General features: G+C 40.4%; 1 protein-coding gene across 4 annotated transcripts in view; it reads right to left on the bottom strand.

Annotated features, from left to right (window-relative positions):
* Positions 1-23,360, bottom strand: part of EEFSEC (eukaryotic elongation factor, selenocysteine-tRNA specific) — a 162,339-nt gene that overhangs the window by 33,021 nt on the left and 105,958 nt on the right. For all 4 annotated transcript variants that reach the window (XM_084531159.1, XM_084531161.1, XM_084531160.1 and 1 more), the window contains 2 exons: positions 21,848-22,489; positions 7,595-7,751 (listed from right to left, as the gene is read on the bottom strand). In XM_084531159.1, the coding sequence (XP_084387285.1) occupies positions 7,595-7,751; positions 21,848-22,489 (799 nt within the window). The remainder of the gene's footprint in view (positions 1-7,594; positions 7,752-21,847; positions 22,490-23,360) is intronic.

Below are 23,360 nucleotides of genomic sequence, written 5' to 3'. Positions count from 1 at the left end.
CTAAATATGCAAGGCACTTCTTTTCTCTTAGGGAGTGCAACTTTTCACAATAGCTACTTTCCCCCAAAATAACAAAGCCTGGATTAAGCGGGTAGACTTGTGACCACAGGAGACCTTCCACAGAAGTAGGGTTATTATAAGCAGCAGCATTACCAGCTCTCAGTTTTACCACAAATCTCCAGATAAGTGTACTTCTTTTGAAATCCCAGATCCTAAAAAACATGCAACTGAGTGCAAATCTCAGTTTAAGTTATGTATCTAGCTATTGTGGCTTAGGAGAATCTTATACTTATATATGTTTCTTTTCTTAGATAAACTTGGGTCAATCTTTACCTAATTTTTTCTTTCTTTCCTTCTTTTTTTAAGTCATTCTTTGCGGGCTTACCATTATGAGTACTTTGGACAGCTGACTACCAATGTCATTGCCAACTGAAATAACAACTGCTCAGTTTCAAAATGCTTGTAAAAACCCACAATTGTCTCCCAAGCTCTGACCGCATTATCTGATCTACATTTTATCCTCAAATTAAGATAAACAAATTCTAACTGTAGCATCTTTCTACTTTGCAACAGGGACCTGAAATTTCATTTTAGGATATTATATCTGTCTATGCTATTCTTAAGGAGGAAAAAAATAGAGGAAAACATCAGTGAGCATGCCCTTAGAAAAGATTTTTGGCAGCTAAATTTCTACAGCCTCCATCTGCAGAGGGCAACCTTGAGCACAGAGCTGGACTGAATTTTTCCAGTAACAGCACCAGAGCATCCACAAGTCAGAAACTAATCTCCTCTACCTTGCACACCACAGCTTGAAACAGGTGGTAGAATTATTTGATAGGAAAATATATTACAGTTGTGTAGCGTACACCATACCCAGCACAATGGCTTACACAGGAGTTGGACCTTTTTCTTCCCCAGAAGCACTCATGCTATTTCACCAGGTACCTGATACCTCCATCACCAGCGTCTGCATGATCCCAGAAGAGCAACCTGATAAATAAACACTCTGCCAGCAATTTGATATTCAAAGATGAGTCTTAATCTCCCCTGGGTGCCCTATCTATACTAGTATAGATTACCAACTACACTACAACCCGATATTACAATCAACACATCACCTTTTAAAGCTCTACGATGAGAGACATGGTCCTAAAATTCAGTCATTACAGCCAAGACCAAGATCTCCTGATATTACATCAATGAGGAAGGCAGCCAGTTAATAAATTAACACTTCCTTGACTTCTGTTTTCATTCAGAAGGAATGCGTGCAAATCTTGACTTTGATTCGGCACAAAACACTCAAAGGTCAATAAATCTGGATATTCGGCTCCAAAGGTCAATACGGGCTTTGCAGGATGTCACCACTTAAAAGGTAGGTTTCATTCCATCAAGCCAACCTTTTTTTTTATATAAACACAACACAAACTCCCAGTTCCTATGTGGTCACCAAGACTTTTACATTGCTACAGTTTAATCCGCTCAAGAGAGGATCATAGAGGGAAGTGATGCTTCCCTGGCAGCAAGCCTCTCGCAGCCTCTGTCCATGCTGCACTAGCCAACTTCCACAGAAAGGAAAGAAGGAGATTTATGCTTGAAGTACCCCTCAAGGATTTTAGGTTTTGTTTGTTTTAGAGGGTACGGGAAGAGAGACTGTGAAAGAACAAGCAGAGCTAATCTCCAGCTTTTAAATAAAACACAGCTACACAGATTTCTCTGCCCTTGGGCTTTTGTTTTTCCTCTTGACTGAAATCCTGCTCAGCCTCACCTGATACTGACAGGGATGGCAACCCACCAGACCCTTGCAGCCAACAATTTTTTTATTTTCTTTTATTAAAAGAGGAGCCAGGCTGGGCAAACATGGACATTAAATGTGCCTAAATTTCATTTGGCCTAAGAGAAGATTATCCTATTTTAATGCAACACAAGCAAAGAATTCCAAATGTCAAGATCTCCCACAAGAAGTATGCTGCTTAGTGACAGGATGTTTAATTATTTTCAGTACAATTGGAAGGTTTAGCCTGCCCCGTTCCCCCTGATGTCAGTAAGGACTGCCCTCCAAATTACAAAGCTGGGAATATGACATTTATTTACAGCTGACTATTTAATACTCCTCCCCAACAGCTGTTTAAAAGAAACTGGAACTAATGCTCCACAAGTGCCAGCTGCATTGGTGTGCTGAGAGCTACCTGAAGAAAGCAAGACATCACCTCAATAAAAAAATAAAAGCACAACAAAATTTAGATGAAATTATGGGAAATCAAGTGCTATGCATTTTCCTATTGTATTTTTTCCATCTTTGCATAATTCCAATTTCCCCAATATTATTTAGCCTCTACCTGATTGCCTTGCTTAAGTGGAATATGAAAAAATAACTGACTTCAGTCCAACTTCTAAACCCACACTTTTTAACAGGAATCGAAATAATGCAGAGGAGCGCTGCTGTTCACCTACTGTTCTTATATCAAGACTTTCCAGTTGGCTTTAACTACGTAGTAAGCCAGAGTGGGATTTTATCCAACAGACGAAGTATGCAGCAAAATATAAAAACACCAAACTACAAAGGCATACCATTCTCCACTATATGCTAAGGAGGAAACATATTTAGCATTTCTACCCTTACTTTCGCATATAAGAGCATGAGTGATTCTCAACAATAAAGTGCACTGGTTAGTTCTTACCACTTTTTGTCATCTTATACCAACACTGCAGGATCCCAGAGCCATTGTGTCTCCTGAACCAAGGAGCGCATCCATACTATCACTTCAGAGAGGATTTTCAGGTACATTCAACTCTTCTATCAAGGCAAGCAGTAGAAACACTGAAAACCAACTTGCTCTCATATACTATAACATTTAAAAATGAAAGGCAGAAAAAGTTACTGGTAACAAAAGGCATGATCACAAATAAGTTTGTCTTTACCTGTTATAAGAGGTTTAAAACTACCATTATCAGGTACAGGTACAAAGAACACCAAAATAAAAAAGCTTGTATTCTCATTTTCTCATTTGTATCTCTTCTTATGAAGAGTACGCATTTTATTATACTGAAATTTGCTCAATTCAGAAGTGTGTTCAGCTGTTAGGAATTTCTTAGATATGCACTGCTTCTCTTGCATTAAGAAATAACGTGGCTTTTAATTCATCTCATGTAGAGTCCTTTTTACTGTATTGAGTCAAAGAGAGAAGAACTGTAGTCAAACACACTGCAGTGCATCAGAGAAGATGAACGCTTTAGTAGCAACTAGACAGTAAAGAGAGACAGAAAGGAAAGTGAACTATGCCACAGTTATCACGTATGTTCCAATTAGATTCAAGAAGTCACTGTATTTCACAATAATTAAGCAAGACAAACACAACGTGTCAGAACCAACAAAATGGGCATATCTAGAGACAATCTCTTAAAAGGTGTCATGAGACTTATCAAACCGCATTATGATTTTGCAAACCAAGTAGAGCTTTACAGGGTCAGTTCCTGGGTGAGAGACAGTTAAACAAAATCCACAATTAGCAATAAGTTATTCAAACGATTCACTGAACTTTCCTCTGAATTTCTTACCAACTGGCATGACATTCCTAGGTGCAATGTACGTTGAAATACGCATTTTCCAAAGACTGTCATTGTTAGCTTTTTGTATTCCTTAGAATAAGGCATTTAAACACATAGTTCCTGCCTCCCCAAACTTGTTCTTGATGTCAAAAGTGAACAACACTTTTCACTCATTTACCCTGACTATATAAGTGTTCCCCCTAACAAATAAAACAGCTGCCACACATCACCCACCTCAGCAAGAAGCACCTCATCAATAGCTCACTCATACGTTCACACACACACACTTTCTACCTTCACTTACAAAGCACAGTACTTTAAACTTGCTTTTAAATTCCTCTTTTTAAGCAGCTTCTTTTTAAGCAGCTTGTTAAACTAGACAAAACTCTCTCACGAGATTAAAAATCCTTTCCCTCTAAAGAAGTCTCCTCTTCTTTAGGTACTTGATTACTTTCAAGACTGGTTGTGTGATCGTCACCTTACTGATTAACACACCTAGAAACTTTTTACAGTTAAAACACAAATAGCTCTACAACCAACCCCTCCAGAACAGGGGGGTCTGCCATCAAATGTGGGGGATGATAAAATAACAAGATCATAAGAAAACAAACAAGAAATAAACCACAAGAGCCAAAACACCCACAAGCCAACCAACTAGATGCCACTGCAGTCCAGAAAGTAGGTTATATCTTGTCATTCAGGCAACAGTAGTGTGCTCAACGATAAAAACAGAAACTAGATGAAAAATTCATTGTCCTGCTACTTCCCACCATCTTGTTGTTTGTCTGTTTTAACCTGGAACAGGCACTAGCAAACAGCTAGGTTTATCTACACATGTGTATTCTCCAAATGTAACTACATCACCTTCTCCTACCAAGATGATTTGGCAGTATAAGAAATAGCTGCCAACTAATCTCTCTCAATAGTCAAGTTACTCCTCGCTTTGCTTTATTTCATGTTATTTGCTTTACTTCTGCCTCCTTGGACCACCCTAAGGGATTCTTCTTCATTAAGTTCTTCAAATACTTGCAGATAATCATATCTCCCACTTAGACATCATTTAGCCAAGTTTCATGCATTTCTTTTCATCTTCTTTCCCTCATAAATCAATTCCTTCAGCCTCTTCAGCATTCTTGCTGTTCTTCCCTGAATTTCTTCCAAACTGCTGACATCTTTCAGCGACTGAGGAACTTCCAATTGCAAACACTGTACTCTAGATGTGCTTTCTGTGCTCTAAAGTAAGATAATTAAGCCTTTTCAAGAAATATTAATGCTTCAATTCTGGAATAAATCTTAATCAGATTTCATATTTTTTTCCTAATAGAATAGATAATAATTATCCCCATTTTACAGAAAAGCAGATAGAAGTATCTTAATTATTGCTACGCACAAGTGGTGCCAGAATAAGAAACAGATCAACGTTCTGCCATTCCCAGCTGCGAGGTCTGCCAAGTTTCAGCCCATGGACAATGTAACACAACATTCCCAAGCTGTGATCTATAGGTGAACGCGAGCCATTTCCAAGTGACGAGAAACAACATTTGAAGAGCCCAACGCTTCCCTACATGAGCAGACACGGTGCTAGTGGCCGTGGGCACCAGCAGGTCCAGAGCAGCCCATGCAGTGCACTGCAAGGTGCCATGCTTTGCTTTTACCCCAAGCCATCAGGATACAGGTTTCTGATACATCTACTCAATTTTTATTGCTTTGTAGAGGTTTGTTTCTAAAGGCAGCCCTCAGCTATCACAAGGTTAACTCCTTGAACAAGTTATTCAATTCCAGAGGTTAAGACTGGTTTTAAAGACAAGACTGACCGACTGCCAGGCTGAGGCAATTCAAGGCAGTTTCCAACTTGCACGTTTCCTTCCCTTCCCTCCCACTCCCTGATGCATTTGTGAAGGAATCACGGAGAAATGACTTCAGAAAAATTAAAAGGAGCTCTTTGAAAAATATAACTGTAACAGACTATATGAGTGGAGGCATGGCTGAAGAATGGGGGAGAAGGGAGAGAAGAATTGGACCATTTAAATTTAATAAAGGACTAGAAAACCCACAAACAGGATGCAGACACATTAAAAAAGCAACACTGACCTAACAATGGAATGTGAACTGCAGTTGACTTAAACAGCATCACTGCAATAGCCCTCCCCCTACACACACATCTCTGCAACTCTTAAAGAAACAGTTTAGACCCCTCCAAATTCTTTGTTTTCTCCTGTGGTAGCCACACTTTGTGAGATACTCTTAGGTTGAGCTGATTTCGCTTATTGCCTCCTCTTTCCAAATATCAACAGTATCCATATTTGACCCAGGCTAAAGAAAAGCAAGCTAAATTGTATTATTCTGCCTGTTTAGAGGTGTTAAATGCTACTATTTTGCTCACATATTCTTATTGAAAGAACAATAAAGAGCCCTCTGTTTCATGGTCTACTGTTAAACATCAGAAAAGTATAACCAAGATTAGGTTATGAACACCTTGGTGAAAGGTATCATATCTTCCTACATTAACTCAATATGCACAGCAAAAGGTAACTTTCTAAATCTGTGGATGATTTTCTTAACATGAATGTTGATTCACAACCATAGCTCCTGCTTACTATCCAGAAAGATGAACAGACTCAGGCTTCTCTTGTCTCATGAAGAACAGTTTCCTCCATCCAATATGTAGAAATGCCAACGTAAATGGCATCCCCCTGTTATTCTTCCCTTTCATCATATTTATGCCTTTAGGGGGAAAAGCTACCAAAACCACTACATTTTTAAGCAAGCTTTCATCTCAGTTTTCAACTTGAACCCTTTTCAGTGTTAAGGTCATCTACACATCATTTCACCACCTACCTGAAAGCATCCGTTTCAGTGAATGCATAAAAGCTTTTCTAGAATAGAAAACTCAAGGCATATATACACCACGCGTAACATCTTTAAATATGCACCATGATTGCTATTTGCGAAGTCTAGCATTTGGTGATAAAATTGGAATTAGAGATAGGATAGAAAATGGGAGTCTTTTTTGCCTTATCAGAAGTGTTCCAAGGCAAACGAAAGGATATTTGCTGGGGGTCAAGATTAGTGCATGTGCATCATGTTAAACTGAAAATAGTTAAAAATAGTCAATCTCTGGCAAGAAATCAGTAAGTTGCAGTTTACTCTGCAGATGACTTCTTATGTGACTTTTTCATGTCATAAAACATCACAACTTTTTTTCCACTTGTACAATAGAATCATCTTGCTCATCTCCCTAAAAAGGGCTGAGTATTAACTAGTGACAAATGGGCTGAAAACACTAGAGAAACAAAGTACTACTAGTATCTTTAAAATCTCAGCCCATGGATTTGAGCTAAATGCAGCACCTATTATAGCCTGTTGAAAAGGCTCTGAACTACTTTTCTACTTTAAAAAAAAAAAGCAATAGTAATGACACTTATAAACTCTAGCACCCATCATTCCCCATGCTCTAAGCTACGGAGGCATAAATCCTTGCTGTAACTCACCAAGGATGAAAAATACAGTACTATATAGTATCATAAAACCAGATGAGAAGCAATGAAAAACCCTCTCAATATCTCTAAGAACTCATTTATCAAAGCACTTACAGTTTTTGCTTGAAGTCAATATAGGTTGTAACATGCAGAACAGAGAAAAGTTAAGGAACTTGCATCCAGTATTTGCTGCTTCATAAGTAGCTACAGGTAAAAATGATTGCAGGTTTGTTTTCCTCTAATCAGAAGGGTTCTGGAGAAAACCATAGATACATTGAGAAGAGAACCCTTTCTGGGCAGTGCATGATTTCTATGGTACTGACACTTAAAAAGTCATTTTGAGACCTCAGTCTGCTCAAACACAGGGGATGTGGTTTCAGGCCATTAAGTCTCATAATGCAAGTCAATTACCATCATTTACTTAGAAGTAAAATCCACCAAATTGGTCCAACTTGTTTGGATCTGGTGCCACAAACTTCAGGAAATTTTTGGAGACATTTAGACTGGCAATATAGAAAGATCTCCTATACTTAACACAGGTTAGAATACGTCAGCTGTTGAGCACCCACCTGGAATTCGGATTTTAAATTTGCCACTTTGTCCAAAACCACTGTCTATTACTCCATCTTCTCCTGTAGATAGTTTGACTTTTAGGCCCACGAAAATCTGGATGTTCGTTTCCTTTTTAAACAATGAACGACCAATCACGCTGTAATCATCCATGACCTGCAAAAGAAATAGGGCACTATCAATCTACAACCTCACAAGAAAAATTGTACCTGAGATACACTGGTGACTTTTATCACCCTGCCCTTGGAAAACCATTTATCCCCAAATGAACAAAAAAACTCTAGATTAGTCATCCAAACTGCTGAATTTAAGGCAATTAGTGTCCAAAACTATAGAAGACTATGAATTAATACATTTCTTATTTCACCTCCTTTCATTTAATACAGAGAGACTAAACCCTGCATCTGAACACGCTGCAAAGATCAGTTAATAAAGATCTCTTTTCTGCTTTGAAACCTTTCCATGAAAGTCACTTAAGTACCTATGCTCACAAAGTTTATTCCATTACTTATCCTACAGCTAAGTACATTATCTCCAACATAAACATTTCTGTCTCGTAGTTCCAGAACCGCACTCCAATAGCTACACTTTAAAAGAAATGACAATTTCTCAGAGTTTCTAAATACAGCCTTTTAAATATTCACCTTTACATACACATTGATTTGTTAAACTAAAAGCCTTGTGACCATTGTATCCAATTTTAATTTCAAGGTTTGTAACCCAGTGGGAAGAACCATTCCAAGCCTGGATTCTTAATTAAGCTATCAGGAACATGAAGCAGCAAGGTTGGCGGGTAAGGCAAGATAAACAACCCTCCCTCAGGCATTACAAAGTATAAGGTGCAGTCAAGTGAGCCTAATCCGGTAGGTGTGAATATCCTTGTATACCTAATGTCTGCAGTTACTCTACCTCATAGCCACAGCAAGAGCATTTATTTACTTATCAAAAGAAATAAGCGGGTATTACTTAAACCTTCCTGTGATTTTTTTCTTTTGGTGGCAGAAGTTGCTGCTCCTCCTATCTCGAGAGCAATTTTTAGTTAAACACAGAACATTTTAAAGTAACTTAGAATGGTCAAAAATCATATCTGACTTTGAACAATCCCTTTATTCTGTTTAAATGACGACTCCAAGTGTTGCAGGCTTATTAAGCTACTCTCTTTCCCTGGACACCTATTCCTCAAACAGGAGTGCATACACAGATTCAAACCCCTAGCATTTCTTGATAATATCGTTGTTACATACGTATGCCTTTATGTTAATGCCAAACAATCTCAGCTCATCATATCACCCTGAAACTAAAATTTGATTTTTGTTTTGTTTGAAATGGGTTTACTCGCTCAGCCATAACCAGCCCCGAAATGGCTTTGCAATGTACACTGGCAGCACCTTGCTGCGCCCCAGACCCTGTGCACATGCAGGATGGAGATGCCTGCAGCCCCTTCTTCGCTTGGAGATAACAGCAGCCCCACTAGCTCCACTTGCAGCAGGGTCAAAGCTGTAGGCAGAGGCATTCAGATGCCTCAACAACATTCACTGCCTGAATATCTGCTCCTAGACTTTTAACCAAAAGGTTCTGGATTTTTTTCCCTTTGTTTTTTTCCCATCTTTCTCCCCGCACCACCAAACTGCGTCAAAGCAGCTTGTGAACCCATAATGGTAGTATCACTGCTTGGTAAGCATTGGCTTAAATTTAAAACCGAATAATGTCTTTTACTGAAGCGGCTGATACAGGTGGGGGGTAGATAAGCTTTCAAGCACACTTGCCTTTCTTTGGGTCTGAAGTAGCAGACTATCAGAAAAAGAAGCTGTTAATTCCAACCTGAAGCTGCACTTACATTCTCAAAACATTCATCATTTTTCCAATTGTATGAGGTGGTCAAATAAAAATATTACTTCTTCCTACAAATCTTTTATTCCTAAAACAAGAATTTCAGACCTGAACACCCCCTCCCCTCCACTGCAGGCTACACGCTTCTTCCCTTGTGTCTGAAACAGTCTCTTGCACTCCAGTGAGGCTCCTCCATATATATGCTTTTTGTTGCTATCCTCCAAAACGGCCCAGGAGGCCAACTTCAGACAATATATATTCTGGATGTAGGAATAATATATTCTGGATGTAGGAATAGAGGGTATTTTGAGCAAGTTTGCTGATGACACCAAACTTGGAGGAGTTGTGGACTCAAATGAGGGCGTAAAGGCCTTGCAGAGGGATCTGGACAGGTTGGAGAGCTGGGCGATCACCAACCGCATGAAGTTCAATAAGAGCAAGTGCCGGGTCCTGCACCTGGGACGGGGAAACCCTGGCTGCATGTACAGACTGGGCGATGAGACGCTGGAGAGCAGCCTAGAAGAGAGGGATCTGGGGGTCGTGGTAGACAGCAAGTTGAATATGAGCCAGCAGTGTGCCCTGGCAGCCAGGAGGGCCAACCATGTCCTGGGGTGCATCAAGCACGGCATCGCTAGTAGGTCAAGGGAGGTGATTGTCCCGCTCTACTCTGCGCTGGTGCGGCCTCACCTCGAGTACTGTGTGCAGTTCTGGGCACCACAGTATAAAAAGGACATGAAACTGTTGGAAAGTGTCCAGAGGAGGGCTACGAAGATGGTGAAAGGCCTTGAGGGGAAGACGTACGAGGAACGGCTGAGGTCACTGGGCCTGTTCAGCCTGGAGAAGAGGAGGCTGAGGGGAGACCTCATCACAGTCTACAACTACCTCGTAAGGGGTTGTTGAGAGGCAGGAGACCTTTTCTCCATTAACACTAGTGACAGGACCCGCGGGAACGGGGTTAAGCTGAGGCAGGGGAAATTTAGGCTGGACGTCAGGAGGGGGTTCTTCACAGAGAGGGTGGTTGCACACTGGAACAGGCTCCCCAGGGAAGTGGTCACTGCACCGAGCCTGTCTGAATTTAAGAAGAGATTGGACTGTGAACTTAGGCACATGGTCTGAACTTTTGGGTAGACCTGTGCGGTGTCAAAGAGTTGGACTTGATGATCCTTAAGGGTCCCTTCCAACTCAGGATATTCTATGATTCTATGATTCTATGATATAAACATCTTTTATTTTTCCAAGAGTGCTTCAAAGTTAAATTTAACTTAATTAAAAAGTGCATTGCAGGGTGAACAACCGTACTCTGCCAGCACGGCTCAGTTTAGCCTCCCCTGGATTTTTGGATGTGGATGCTACAGGCATCATGTACCTCTGAGTAAACCAGTAATGACAACTACGGTTAATATATGCACATGATTATATAACAGAAACAAAAAAAAAAAATCCCTCCTTTAGCCAATCATTACTATCGTGCCCATACCTCCATTATTCCTTATATTTATTATATGCCATTAGAAAAACAAGGGCTTTAGCAGTGCTGAGATAGAAAGCACTCAGCAACTTGCCTGCATGCCTGTTGGAAATAAATCCCTTATATCCTGAGGTCTCAGTCCCCTGCACTAGATATTATTATATGTTTAATAATATCTCTTCACCCCAAATCGGCCTATGACCAATTTACCCCTGAAGACAACTAAATAACAAGAGATGGCTGCTGGAACAAGAACTAAGGTAACTGATCGCTCTCTGCAGGAAAATAAATCGAAGAGGTAGAGCTTGGAGATAATTGCTACAAAGCAAAGTCATTTTCTCAGCTTTAAGACAATTTCATAAAAAATAACAGAAAAAATAGACTTTTTAGTCTTTGTTTGCAAAAAGCCACAGAAACGCGTGTTGTTCTTGCCGATTGAAACTCAACACTTCCAATTACTTTACCAGTAATTTACCTCCAATCGCTGGATTTTAAGTTAATCCCCTCTGAGTTCTCAGAACATCTACAATGGCAATCGCTTTGCCTATTAGCTGAATAGCCTTTTGGGAGATCTTTCTGCTTTTCTCTCAAACACTTCTTTTTGTTATAAAATATTATTAACTTAAAAAGCCAAATGCCGCAAAGACAGTAAGGGATACGCGCAGTCTGCTCTGAAGCAGCAGCAAGGGGCCTAGCAACGAGGGCAGACTAATTTTATTAACTTCAGGGAAACTTCAAAAAGCTTTAGGGCTTTAATGCCAGACAGAGACGACCCCAAAAGTCAGTTTAAGTGCTGCATAAACAAAGGATTAGGGCAAGAAAAAGCTGAAGGCTCCTTGCATTTCTTGTTTATATTGTCATATGACCTAGTGGGAGTGGGAGAGGGCTGCCTCTCTGACTTTAATCCCCCATGGTGTACAGTGGCGTTTCAGTTCACTGACCTACATTACGATAATATTTTTTTTAAATTTATGGGCAGAGGTGCAGCATCAAACTCACTTAAGGACTTTAAAAAAGAAAAGGGGGCGGGAGGGGGAGAAATACTCAGAAGAGAAATTTCTGGCTGGTATAGTCTCCCCCTCTCACTTGGGTTAGATCAGCAGCTTAGAAAGGGATTTCAAGTTCAAAGGGAACGTCTCTGTTACTCTTGTTTTATGGCTTAGACCAGAGGACACAATAGCACCGAGTTTATGAAATATCCCTTCCCACTTGGCTTTTGTGTTTGCAGGGAAAAAAGTAAATAGCACTTTATAACCATAGGTGAAGCACGTCCATCTCTGGCAAATAACACTTGTGCTAATACCACGAAGTTCACAGAAAAATATAAAGCTCCTCACACTCTCCAACTCAGCAGTGCTTAGTATACACAGTACATTGCTCACAAAACTGCAGTTACACGCAGTGCAAACCACAGTGTAACGCCAAGGAAGAACTGTGGGATTTCCCTGTGAGCAGGGATAGCAAGCTATGCCGCCTCCCCTGTTAAACACCCTCATTTTTAAGAAAGCTTAGAAAACGCTGTCATCTGAACATCCTCTCAAACAATCTATCACACATTTTCAGGGCAAATAACTCCCTATCTTAACACTACTTTGGAAAGAAATATGGGGATCAGAATTGAAGCACGCAACTGCAGATCAAACAAGCCAGCGCTACGGTAAGATGGGAAATAAAAGACTTCAGAGAAAGTGAAATATTAAGTCATATTAAAATGTAATAAAATGTAAATATTGAATACTAGAAAGACAGAAGTGAACAACCTTTTCTGATTCAACTTATGGATGGTTTTCAATTAGCAAAAAAGATTTTAAAAAGTGATAAACATGCCTGAGGAGTATCTTCAGCAAACAGAAAAAAATCAATGAAATCAAAGCAGAAAACAGGAGGGGGAAGAACAAAAAGAACATAAGACTAAAACTGAAAATACCAAGTATTTTTATTACCTTACTGTACTTTAAAAAAATACACTTGAGACATCTTCATCATGATCAGTAACAGCTCACTTGTTTCCAGGAAAAGTTTCAGAACAGTTTCCATTTCTGTCAGAAATGGGAATATTTTGGAGGCTGCAAATTCCCACTCTTTCTTTAAAAAGGGTTTGTGCACTTAGAAAATGGTTGTACATGAGGCCACAAGTACGAAGCAACTGACAGAATTTCACTTTCATTGGGGTTTGCAGTTTGATTCTCCAATGACTGTTCTTGCTTTTGGTTTATTACCAAGACCTACAGGTGAAGGACTTGGTACACAGAAAAATTTGGTCAGCTACATCTTTTCCTTAAGAGCTTACATCAATGTAGAAGTATTAGAGGCTTTTCTTCCTGGAATTCCCTCCAGCACTAGGAGCTTTTAGTTGCGTGCTGGGCTCTAAAAACCTTCTCATCATCTTCCAAGCAAACAGACTAAACTTCTGCCTTTGAAGATCCATCCAGGACAGATGAGAAGTTCATCTCCTTACGAACTTCATGTCTCATTACTGCTTTTCTAATAGAGCAAGAACCCAGCACAAGGACACCTCCACATATCCATTGACTTTGGCTTTCGGATGGCCACATCTCTCCCCAGCCCACCTTTCTCGCACCAAAGAAACCTCTTCCTTTCTTTGCCTTTTGCCTCCTTTCCCTGTAAAGGTACAATTTCATTTGAGAATCTCTGACAGGCGGCCATAAACATCCTTCCCTTCCCTGAGCATTCTGCTATCACCATAACCTGGTTAAAACCAGTGCAGTAGTGGAAGAAGAGCCTTTATTACTGAGTCTGGCCATAAGGGAGTAACAGCTGCGCACCAGACCTGACTGAATTTAAAAAGAGGTGAAGGAAACATGCACTGTAAAGGTATATGAGGATGTTACTGCTCTGTTTGTACCCCATACATGCCTGGAGACATCAACACCGACTGCTGTGTAGCTTTTAAAGCCTTGAAGGAAGGATGCAGAGAAGACTCCCAAACTGGAGAGGGCTCCTGGGCCATGGTTCTGATCAACCGCAAAGACTCTGGTTGTATCTCCATGACTGAAGAACACAGATATTTTCTTCAACTACTTTGAAGTATTTTAATACAGCAATCTCAGGCTCTGATGTTTTAGACACTCAAAACGAAACACCAGCAAGGCAAGGTAAAGTTAAATTTTGTACAGTGCCTAATGGGTGCATAGCAGTAAGTTGACAAGCACAGTGATAGTAATTTGTTTCTACAGAAAACTGCCCAGATATAACTTGGGGAGGTCAGAGAAGAATAAAGAACAGAGGCTTACAAAATCCATGCAGAAAATTAAGCAGGGAATGAAGACAGGCCAGCAAAGGGTCGCCCAGAGCAATTAACAGTGATAGAGAGGAGAGGGCCAACTCAACAGGCTCGTATCCTGCTCTGAAGACTCCACGCAGACATACAAACACCAAGTCTGTCGCCTCCCCTAATGTTCTGCAGCTCCACCAGCACGTGGACCCTCCACCCCAAGCCCAGCAGCCCGTCATCGCTCTTGGACAGCAGCTTCCTTCCGATGCCTGGTTAACACAGCTTGCGATATTGAGCCAGACAAGTCTGTGCTACGCTGGTGAACATTTGTAACTCAAATCCTAGCAAAGGCATAGAGTAGAGGGATGGTTACAGTTCAGTAATGTGTGTTTTTAGTTTCACTTTACCTTTGTACTTTAAAAATGCCTAGGAAATTACATTTCTATAAAACCTAAGTTATTTAAGTTGCAGAATTGAGCACTTAAGAAGTTAAGAAATGCCAGATGTCCATACAACCTTATTCCTGTCCCTCTTTGATATGCCCCACGATATAGTCTTTACATGACCACATCCAAAAAAATTTCACAGGAACCCTGCCTTATTAAGTGCACAGAGCAGAGGCACAGGGGAACAGAATTAATGTTGCATAGGCAACTGTAAATCTGGTATTTCCTAACTTTCAAGTACTTGATTTTGCAACCTAAGTAACATTCTTAATTTATTTTTGTATCCAATAAATAAAATGGTGTATTGGTTGCCTTGCTGACAAACCGATTCCCCCACAGGTGACTCTTACACAACCTCAGAAAAATCAAGACCAGCTGTCCATACACTTGTAAGACCCAAAAGCATGTCTGCATTTTAAATTTAATAATATAAATAATAACCATAGGTGTTACTCAAACCTTGCAAAACTCTACTACCCAGTCATGTGAAGCATGCCATTCTTTTGTTGGTGAGTGAACAAAATATCACGCTTTTCATATGAGTAAGCAGATTCTGAGACTTAGCTGGTACACTTTTTTGACAAATTTATTATACTCTGTTAATCCATATGTTGTGTCAGTCAGTAAAAATCAGCACCCTTCTTAGTGCTGTTTAACAAAAATGGTATTTCTGTTTAATGAGCATACAGCCCTCCCTTCCCCCACTAAGCTTCCTTCACAAAACCTCTTACTTAGAAACAGAACGAGAGCCAATAAATAAATGCATCTTTTATATTCCTATTTTACAGTGCATTTTAACTAGTGAATGCGCTGTGCGCTTTTATTCACCTGATTGCCTTCATCTCTGTATTATTACTGTATTTAGCATACCATCAGCAGCCAAGCAGAACCAAACAAACTCACGTTCAGACTTCAAAGCAGGAAAAATATTAATTGTGGCGTCTGCGTGTTTACAGTAGATGGGGTGACATCCACCACTTCCCCCAGCCACAGTCACAGGGGTGCTGCGGACAGCCCAGGTCACTGCCAGTGCCTGCAGGCAGCACTCCTTCAGTTTTCACTGTTCGGCTTGGTCTTTGGGCCTGCCTGTGCCTGCATGACTTCGCACACCGCATCAGTCACACAGATTTTGTGGCACAAAGTGTCATTGCCTGGCTGATGCAGTGTTTTACTTGCTGTCCTGCTGAAACTACCATGCAGCTATAAGTAAACAGCAAAGCATTAGCCCCAGTAAGCCAATGAAACGTCCCTTATCTGGAAGATGGATGGAAGAATTCAACTACCTGAGCCAATAAAATTTACTTCTCGTTCCTAGCAGCACCGCAACTATGCAACAGAAAATGCAAGGAACAGCATTTCCATGACAAATAGTTTACATGCGGTGCACGGGCACAACTCTGTGAAACAAGTTCTGGTATTACTGATATCTGGAAAGAATTCAGTGAAAAATACACCAAAATTGCTCTCACGTGACCCTCTCCTCAGGAATCTTCTCTATCACCAAGCAAAGGCGACCTTCCGTAAAGCTAGGCCTCATGCCTCACGTGAACCATGTTGGATGTACCCCCTTCATTCGCGGGCAAGTCCATTTTTCCTCCTTCAGCAGTTTGGTTTAGTGTGTGGCTGAGTTATTATGAACTTGACATGCACTCTGTAAATTATATGTTGGCATTTTCAGTCATAAAAAAGCCGTACGGAGCTGTAAGAAAATATGGGTGATAACCATTAACGTTTTTAAATGCCATTTTCACAACCACTTCACTTCAAAATGTCTGCTCAGAAACATCAACGTGCTAAAGCATACATTGGGTATACCATAGGCTGGTAGTCAACAAATTTAAATAATATTTTCCTCAGAAGTCTCCTGCAGCTGCTTACAATTACTCATCTCCACCGTCTCATCCCCTCTTCAGAAAGGCCAGAAGGATCTGTTAAGTGGTGGTGACAAAGATCTTTCATTTGACCACTCAAGAAATGCATTTGCTCTGACACAACTCTGGTTAGCCTACTGTGAGAAAAAAAAAAAAAAAAAAAAAAAAAAAAAACATTTAAAAGATGCTGAAAGATAAGCTTTTTTATCTTCCATTCAGACGCTCTGCCTCTCTGATAAAGATCTTGATAACTTACCCTGCTTTCACATCTTGCTCCTGCAACAATACTTTTCTCCTTGGGGACACTTAGATCACACCAATATTCGAACAATCAGTAACATCTTGTTATTAGGCAATAAGTGATCCTCTGGAAACCGAGCACACTAGCTACATGATGGCCCCAGTCCCCATGAGAAGAAAATAAGAAAATTCACTGTCCAGCAACCCACAAAACTCAGGAACAGCTTGGCTGTGAGTAAGAACTAGGACAGCCCATGGCCATGACACATGAAAGGAAACTGCTGAAGAAACAAAGTGCAACTTGATTACCATCAAGTAAGCACAGCCTAAAAGCAAGGCAAATAGTGAAGAAAATACATGAGAACAGTGAAGTACACAGAGAATTCATTCTTCTTAATGTCAGATGAATATAGAAAAAAACATCTTTAGGAAGGACAAGCCCATTCTAGTAGAAGAAAACATTGTTATGCTTGAAATGGGAAAAAATCACAGTTGAGGTTTGCATTTATTTTCACTTAACAAGCTTGGAAGTGCATAAGGCGCAGCTTGTGCTCTGCAAACAAGGCAGAGTTTTCCTTCTCTTTTTGTTTCTCCCCAAGAACTACTGATTTACGAGCATCCTTAACAATAGGACCCTGCGACAACCATCCTAAGATAAATCCTGCTTGTGCAAACACTTTTCAAAACAGGCAGAATCTCTGAGTCATGCAGGAAAGCATGATGCACTTGTACAGCTCACTTTTCAGTTGAAATTCAGTGCATTCAACCTGCATGTCCATGGAAGCCAGAGAGCAAATAGTATGATAAACATAAAGGGTTTATCCCAGGAACTGAGTAACTGCTTCGTGAGTCACACTGGAATTAAGCCGTGATGCTGCTTTGAGGTAAAAAATTAAAAATTAAAAAATAAAAAAAAATAAAAAAAAATCAGAGGAAGATGTTTCAGAGATGGTTGGGATTAACACAAGTCTCCCCCGCAGAACAGAGCAGGGCTGGTACGTGAGCAGCCTGTCTCCAGAGGCACACGACCAAGGACAACAGACACTGTTTATCTTCATAATTTGCTTGTCTGACTCCGGGGGCTGCTGACCTGCTACAGCTTTGCAAGCCCACCCTCATGACCACCATTCCATAGCCAAACTTTCTTCACAGCATCTCATTTGCTGCTTTTTTTTCCACCAAGACTCCCACATCACTATCCTTAAAGCAACGCTGGTGTTCACAATAGCACTCCCAGCTCTGCTTTCACTTTTTTTTTTTTTTTAAATCAGTACAAGCCACTTGTTGCCAGCCTAGCACTTTTTCCTATTTAAAATACATTTGTCAGGCAGCCAAGGTTTTGCAAAAGAAAGTACCCAGAGGGCCACAGCCTGCCTCCACATAACCATGCAAGAAAGCACTCTTGACAGAAACTTCCTTCCACTGTACTTCTTCCCTCTCAAGTCCTCTCTGCATGAGCAAGCTGGACTAGTGTTTCATGTAATTTTAAAATCAAGTTAAGCAAATATGAACCTTCGCAAAGGCCCTCTTCTGATTTTCCTTAATGCTAATCCCTAAAGATTTACTCTGACCCCAAAACAAATCTGTATTAAAGCAAAACACAACCATCCACACATTTCTGCAACAGTTTAGTTGCATCAAGCACAATCACAACCCTAGTTCGAATTGCACGACTCCTTCATAACCAAAATGCAATTCCAGCATGGGTGCAGACCCCGAAAATTCCCCACCTTGGTTAGAGCATGCTTTCTACACCATGCAGGGCCTCAGACAGCACTAAGACAATAAATATTTTGACGCCAATATTCTTCGATACTACAGTAAAATACCTAAAAACCCTTCAGTTCGTGCAAAAATGAACAAAAATATGAGAGGGAGGCTCAAGGATACGCTGCAAAGAGGTAGATTTCAAGATCCCTGTGGGCTGTCATACTTTCTGTCCCAGTGCTCAGTGTTAGAGAGGCAAGATATGAAAAGGCAAGGGAGCAGTGCAAAAGAAGTGGAAGGGTACTCTCATTTTTGTAGAACATTTGCCACCAATGGAGCAGATAAGAAAATCCAGGGAGCTTCTGCATACGTTTCCAATAAAATGTACTAATTCAAGGCCATTGGCTAGTTTATGTATGATTTGGACTTTTTAAAAATATGGTGTTTATCTAGTTCATGGATCTGAATTCCATTTGAAACACCAGAAATGTCAAAGTTGCTCTTAGAGAACCCAAAAAACATCTTTGGAAATAAATATCCTTCTTTTATTAAAAAAATAAACCTTAAAACCCAGGGGGTGCTGTGCACAGGAGACACAAAAAGCACTGTGATGCTGAAACTGAACGAATTCACGATTCTTACTGCTCCATCATTGCTCTGAAATTAATCCCAACAGAAACAAAAAGCCAAACTGCAAATGCCTGATTTCTCCTGGGCAAACCAGTGGTTAAACTGCAGGGAATTTATCCCAATTCTAGAGACAAGCTGGGGTTTGGGAGAGCCCCCAGCTGATGGGCTGCAGCCAGCGACGGCCCAACTCTGCCGCAGCCCCGTGCCGAAGCAGGGTGGGCAGACGTTACGCACCCGGCCTCCTCTCTCCCAGCCTCTCAGGAAGCTCTGAAGCTGATTTTCCCCATCAGTATTCTCTGGGAGAAAAGTTCACTTCTCATGAAGGTAATTCGGATTTTTTATTTATTTTTAATGCCTCCCCGGGGAAGGTGAGGTGGGGGGAGCTTCCTTGCTCAACAGAGAGAATGAAATTTTCCTGTATCGGTGCCAAGAATAGACACCCTAAATTCAGCGATCCTAATCTCCAGCCATCCATCAGCAGCAGGGTGGGTCCAGCTGATTCAGATTTTCTATTAGCCAGTGACTTTGTGTACTAAAAAAAGTCACTGTACCACCCAATTGTTCCTGCTGCTCTCCGCTCTGCGAAAGCACAGGCTTGGTAGTAGCTACCTCAACAAATGCCCTAAGTACTTCCCCAGCAGGCCTCTAACTGGCACCAATCCTCTTCCCACCAGCCCTCCCGAGTCCCTGCATGCCCCTCCGACTTCACAGCAGGAGCTTGTGCTGCGGCAGCGTTTGCTCCGTTGTCCTTTTGGCAGGCATCAGGGAAAACACCAACTCTGAGCATCTGCAGCACTGCAGGAGCCAGAACCTGAGGACAAGCCTAATCCGTAGATAGGCTGATGGTTCAGTGGCAAATGTTCATTTACAGGGCCAATTACTATTCATACCGACTGTGATCAAGGCCCATATACGGGGCACGCTGTTATCCCTTCTTCAAATGTCACAAACTCCCCAGCTTGGGATTTATATCTGAACAGGTCACCGATATATAACCCTAGCAAATTACTGCACTGGCCAAATATTAAATACCCTACATTCATTGGTTATTTTCTGTACAAGAAATTCAAATATGAGTAATATGATTAACGTTATTCTGTTATTTACACAGTAAAATCAATAGCAGAACAAGTAAACCAGCAAAGCACTTAAAAATACCATTAAATAAAAATTAAAAAAAAAAAAAATGGCCAAGGCTCTCTGCAAAGCCAGTTACTTCAGTCAGACAATTTACATTCTCACACTTGGCACTCTGCAAGTTTTCAACGCCCATACGCGAGTGCCATGCATTGGAGCAAAAATAAAGAGAGAAGCTGAGACCAGTTCATTTCAGTTAAACAAAAAATCAAACGCCACGCGTCTCTGGGGGTCACAAAACCTTTTGTTCTCATTCATATTCCTAACAGCCACAGAGAAACAAAAGGACTTAGTAAGCCAGGCATCTTGGGATTTTAGCAGCATGGGCCCTGCCTGCACAAGCAAGTAAATTTTTAGCGGAGGTAATGGCAAATGTTTAATGAGTTTGGATAGCATTAGAGCATCCGAAGAATAAAATGTGAGATGAAAATGAGCAGAATTGGTATCCAGACATCCACTTCTGTTCTAACCTTCTCTGCAGATTAGAAGACAAACTATTTTGGACTCCATATTGTAGTTCGACATCACCATCAGGCAAAAAGAAAGGCAGCTGACCATTTCAAACAAAGGAAAGACACAAGACACCTTCTAACAGTTCTGAAGAGTGACTGTTGACTCATCATAAAGACAAGTTTTTCAGAAGGTTAGATACCCTCTTGTTCACTACCTTCCTACTGACATAATTTGCATAAAAACAACCAGCAAACACGACCACAAAGTCCTCTAGTTCCTTTGCAAAGAATGGCCTCTGAAGTCATTAGTGGAAACACAAAGGAGAAACTCTGGAAAAGCAAAACCAACACAGAAGCCTCTGAGAGAAAGGGGCAGAAATATGAATTGCCTATTTCATTAATACAGCGAGGCATTTAGAAAAAGGCATCTCACTAATGCATAATCATGCCCTTGGAAGGAACTTCATTTATTTTTTACTATTAAGTTAGTAAAACAAACATCGAAGTACTCAAGAAGCCTACACTATAAATTGCAAACATAGCAAGCTATGTTGACGAGTGTTTAGTCTCCTGTAGTGAAGTAAGGAGAGACCTTATTCAGTACTAAAAACAGCTTCAATGGAATTCTGAGAAGCAGCAGCAAGAATGCTAAATGTTTTGTTCAAATAAACCAACTTTTGGATTAGGAAAATAAAAATTAATAGTTCTTTACCCAGATGTTCATAAAACACCTAGTACACCAACTTATCAAGTAAACACTTACGAAAATTTTCAACTATGCACATTTAGAGGTAAGCAATTAAATTTATATATCATACATGTCTATCTGAAGACATACATCTTTACATTTTAATGTACTGCAGACTGTGTTAAACACATCAGTGGAAAGCTGGAAGTTTTGTCAACCGCTATATATGTTATGACCCACTTAGGAAGGCACACAAACAAGGCAAGTTTGCAGGAGGAACACAATGGCTAGACCATCAAAAGGATCAATGAAAAAACAGTATCGAGTTACTTAACACTGTATTGACCTAAATAAACTTGTCACTTTTAAGCAATCATCTCTGACTCATCGCAAACAGGAAATATATAATACATTAAGTATACAAACACAAGAAAACGTATATACAAGACTCTGGAATATAGAGGTGAAAATTCTGTTGCACACCAATGTATGCAACTCAGAACAAAGATTTCCCCTTTCCCATGTAAAGCATCAAAAAAACAGCTTACCCTTTCCACTTGTCCTTCTTTGTGCTTCAGCTTGTACACTTTCAGCTTTGGAAGGAAAGTCTCCATGTAGTTCTTGTCTTCCATGCCTTGAAGCAGTACCCCATGGAATGCCAATCTGCAGGTGTTTGCGTGAATATCTGTATCCAGCTTGGAGCCGATCACAAGGCACAGTTTAGGGCAGGTGACGGGTTTTTCAAACTCCAGCAAAGCCCACTGTTGTCTTGGTAGCTGGACTTCTCCGGATTGGTCATTTTCTTTGTTCTCCTCTGAAGATTTTGAGTCCTTGGACAAATATTCCTCTTGATAAAGATAATCTTTTTCAAAATCAAAAGCATTCTCTTGAATTTCTTCATTGAAGTCAGCAGGAGCTGGACTGAAAAACATCACTCTTCCCATGACTGTTTCATGACCAACGGTGATATGGAACTTAGCCTTGGTTTGAAGAGCTCCTCGAAAATACTGGATTTTCTTCAGGGAAATTATTGCAGCATGGATGGTGTGAAGTGATTCTGGGGTACAAACCAGCCCTCGTTCCAGTAGCTTGGGATCAAACTGGGTCACACAGATGCCTACTCTGTCACCCTGCATAGCGTAAGTCACAGGAGTGTGGAACATCTGCATAGACTTGACTTTCTTTGTCACCTATTGATTAAAGAACAAGAAAGAAAAAAATTAATTGCACACAAGCACATCACAAGCATAAAGCCACGTCAAACCCTTCTCACTTCTAAGGAGGCTGATGTTCTAAGAGAAGTCCACAATTCAGAAATCAGAAAGCGAAGAGACTAAGAACATGATGCTATCATTTAAAATTAGCGCAGGTTTGAGTTTTACCTTGTTCTATTTCTGTTCATGAAACTGTAGCATTACCATGGCCAGAATTACATTGATATTTGCTCCATCTCTGCTGCAATACCTTCCTACTATCTACAAATCAGATATACCCACACCATGGAATAGCTTATTCTACGTACTCTCCTCCAAGCACCTGTACCAGCAGAAATGTAATAGTACAGTAACCATCCATGCACCTGCCTCACTGATTTTCCACCTCCTTTCATTGATTTCTTCATTCACTTTTTTGACTTGGTTAAACTCAACTGTAAAGTGTTCAGAACAATATTTCTTTCCTTATAGTGCATTTGTACAACACCAAGCACTATGCAGTCTTTTAAACTATCACATCAAATTAATTGATAATACCAAAAACGAAGATTGCAGAGCCTATTCCATTCTACATATTACAGCAGAAAAAAAATCTTCGAAGTCTTTTACTGCAAATATTTTTATGCTTACAAATATTTGTATGCTAGCATCACCACCACTAAAATCTGTGGGTTCCACCTGTTAATGATTATCACATGAAAAGTAGAGCATTGTCCACAAATTAAAATCTATTAAAATATGTCTATATTAAAATCTAATAAGGTTGCCCGTTTTTTACTTATTCGAAGGAGTTCTTCAGCAAAAGAGAAGAGTGAAATAAGCTTTTAAAGATCAGTCTTGGCTCTGC

This window comes from Aythya ferina (genome assembly GCF_964211825.1).
Source record: "Aythya ferina genome assembly, chromosome: 10".
NCBI lineage: Eukaryota > Metazoa > Chordata > Aves > Anseriformes > Anatidae > Aythya > Aythya ferina.
Note: the sequence above shows the minus strand (reverse complement) of the source record. Positions and strands in the feature narration are given on the sequence as shown.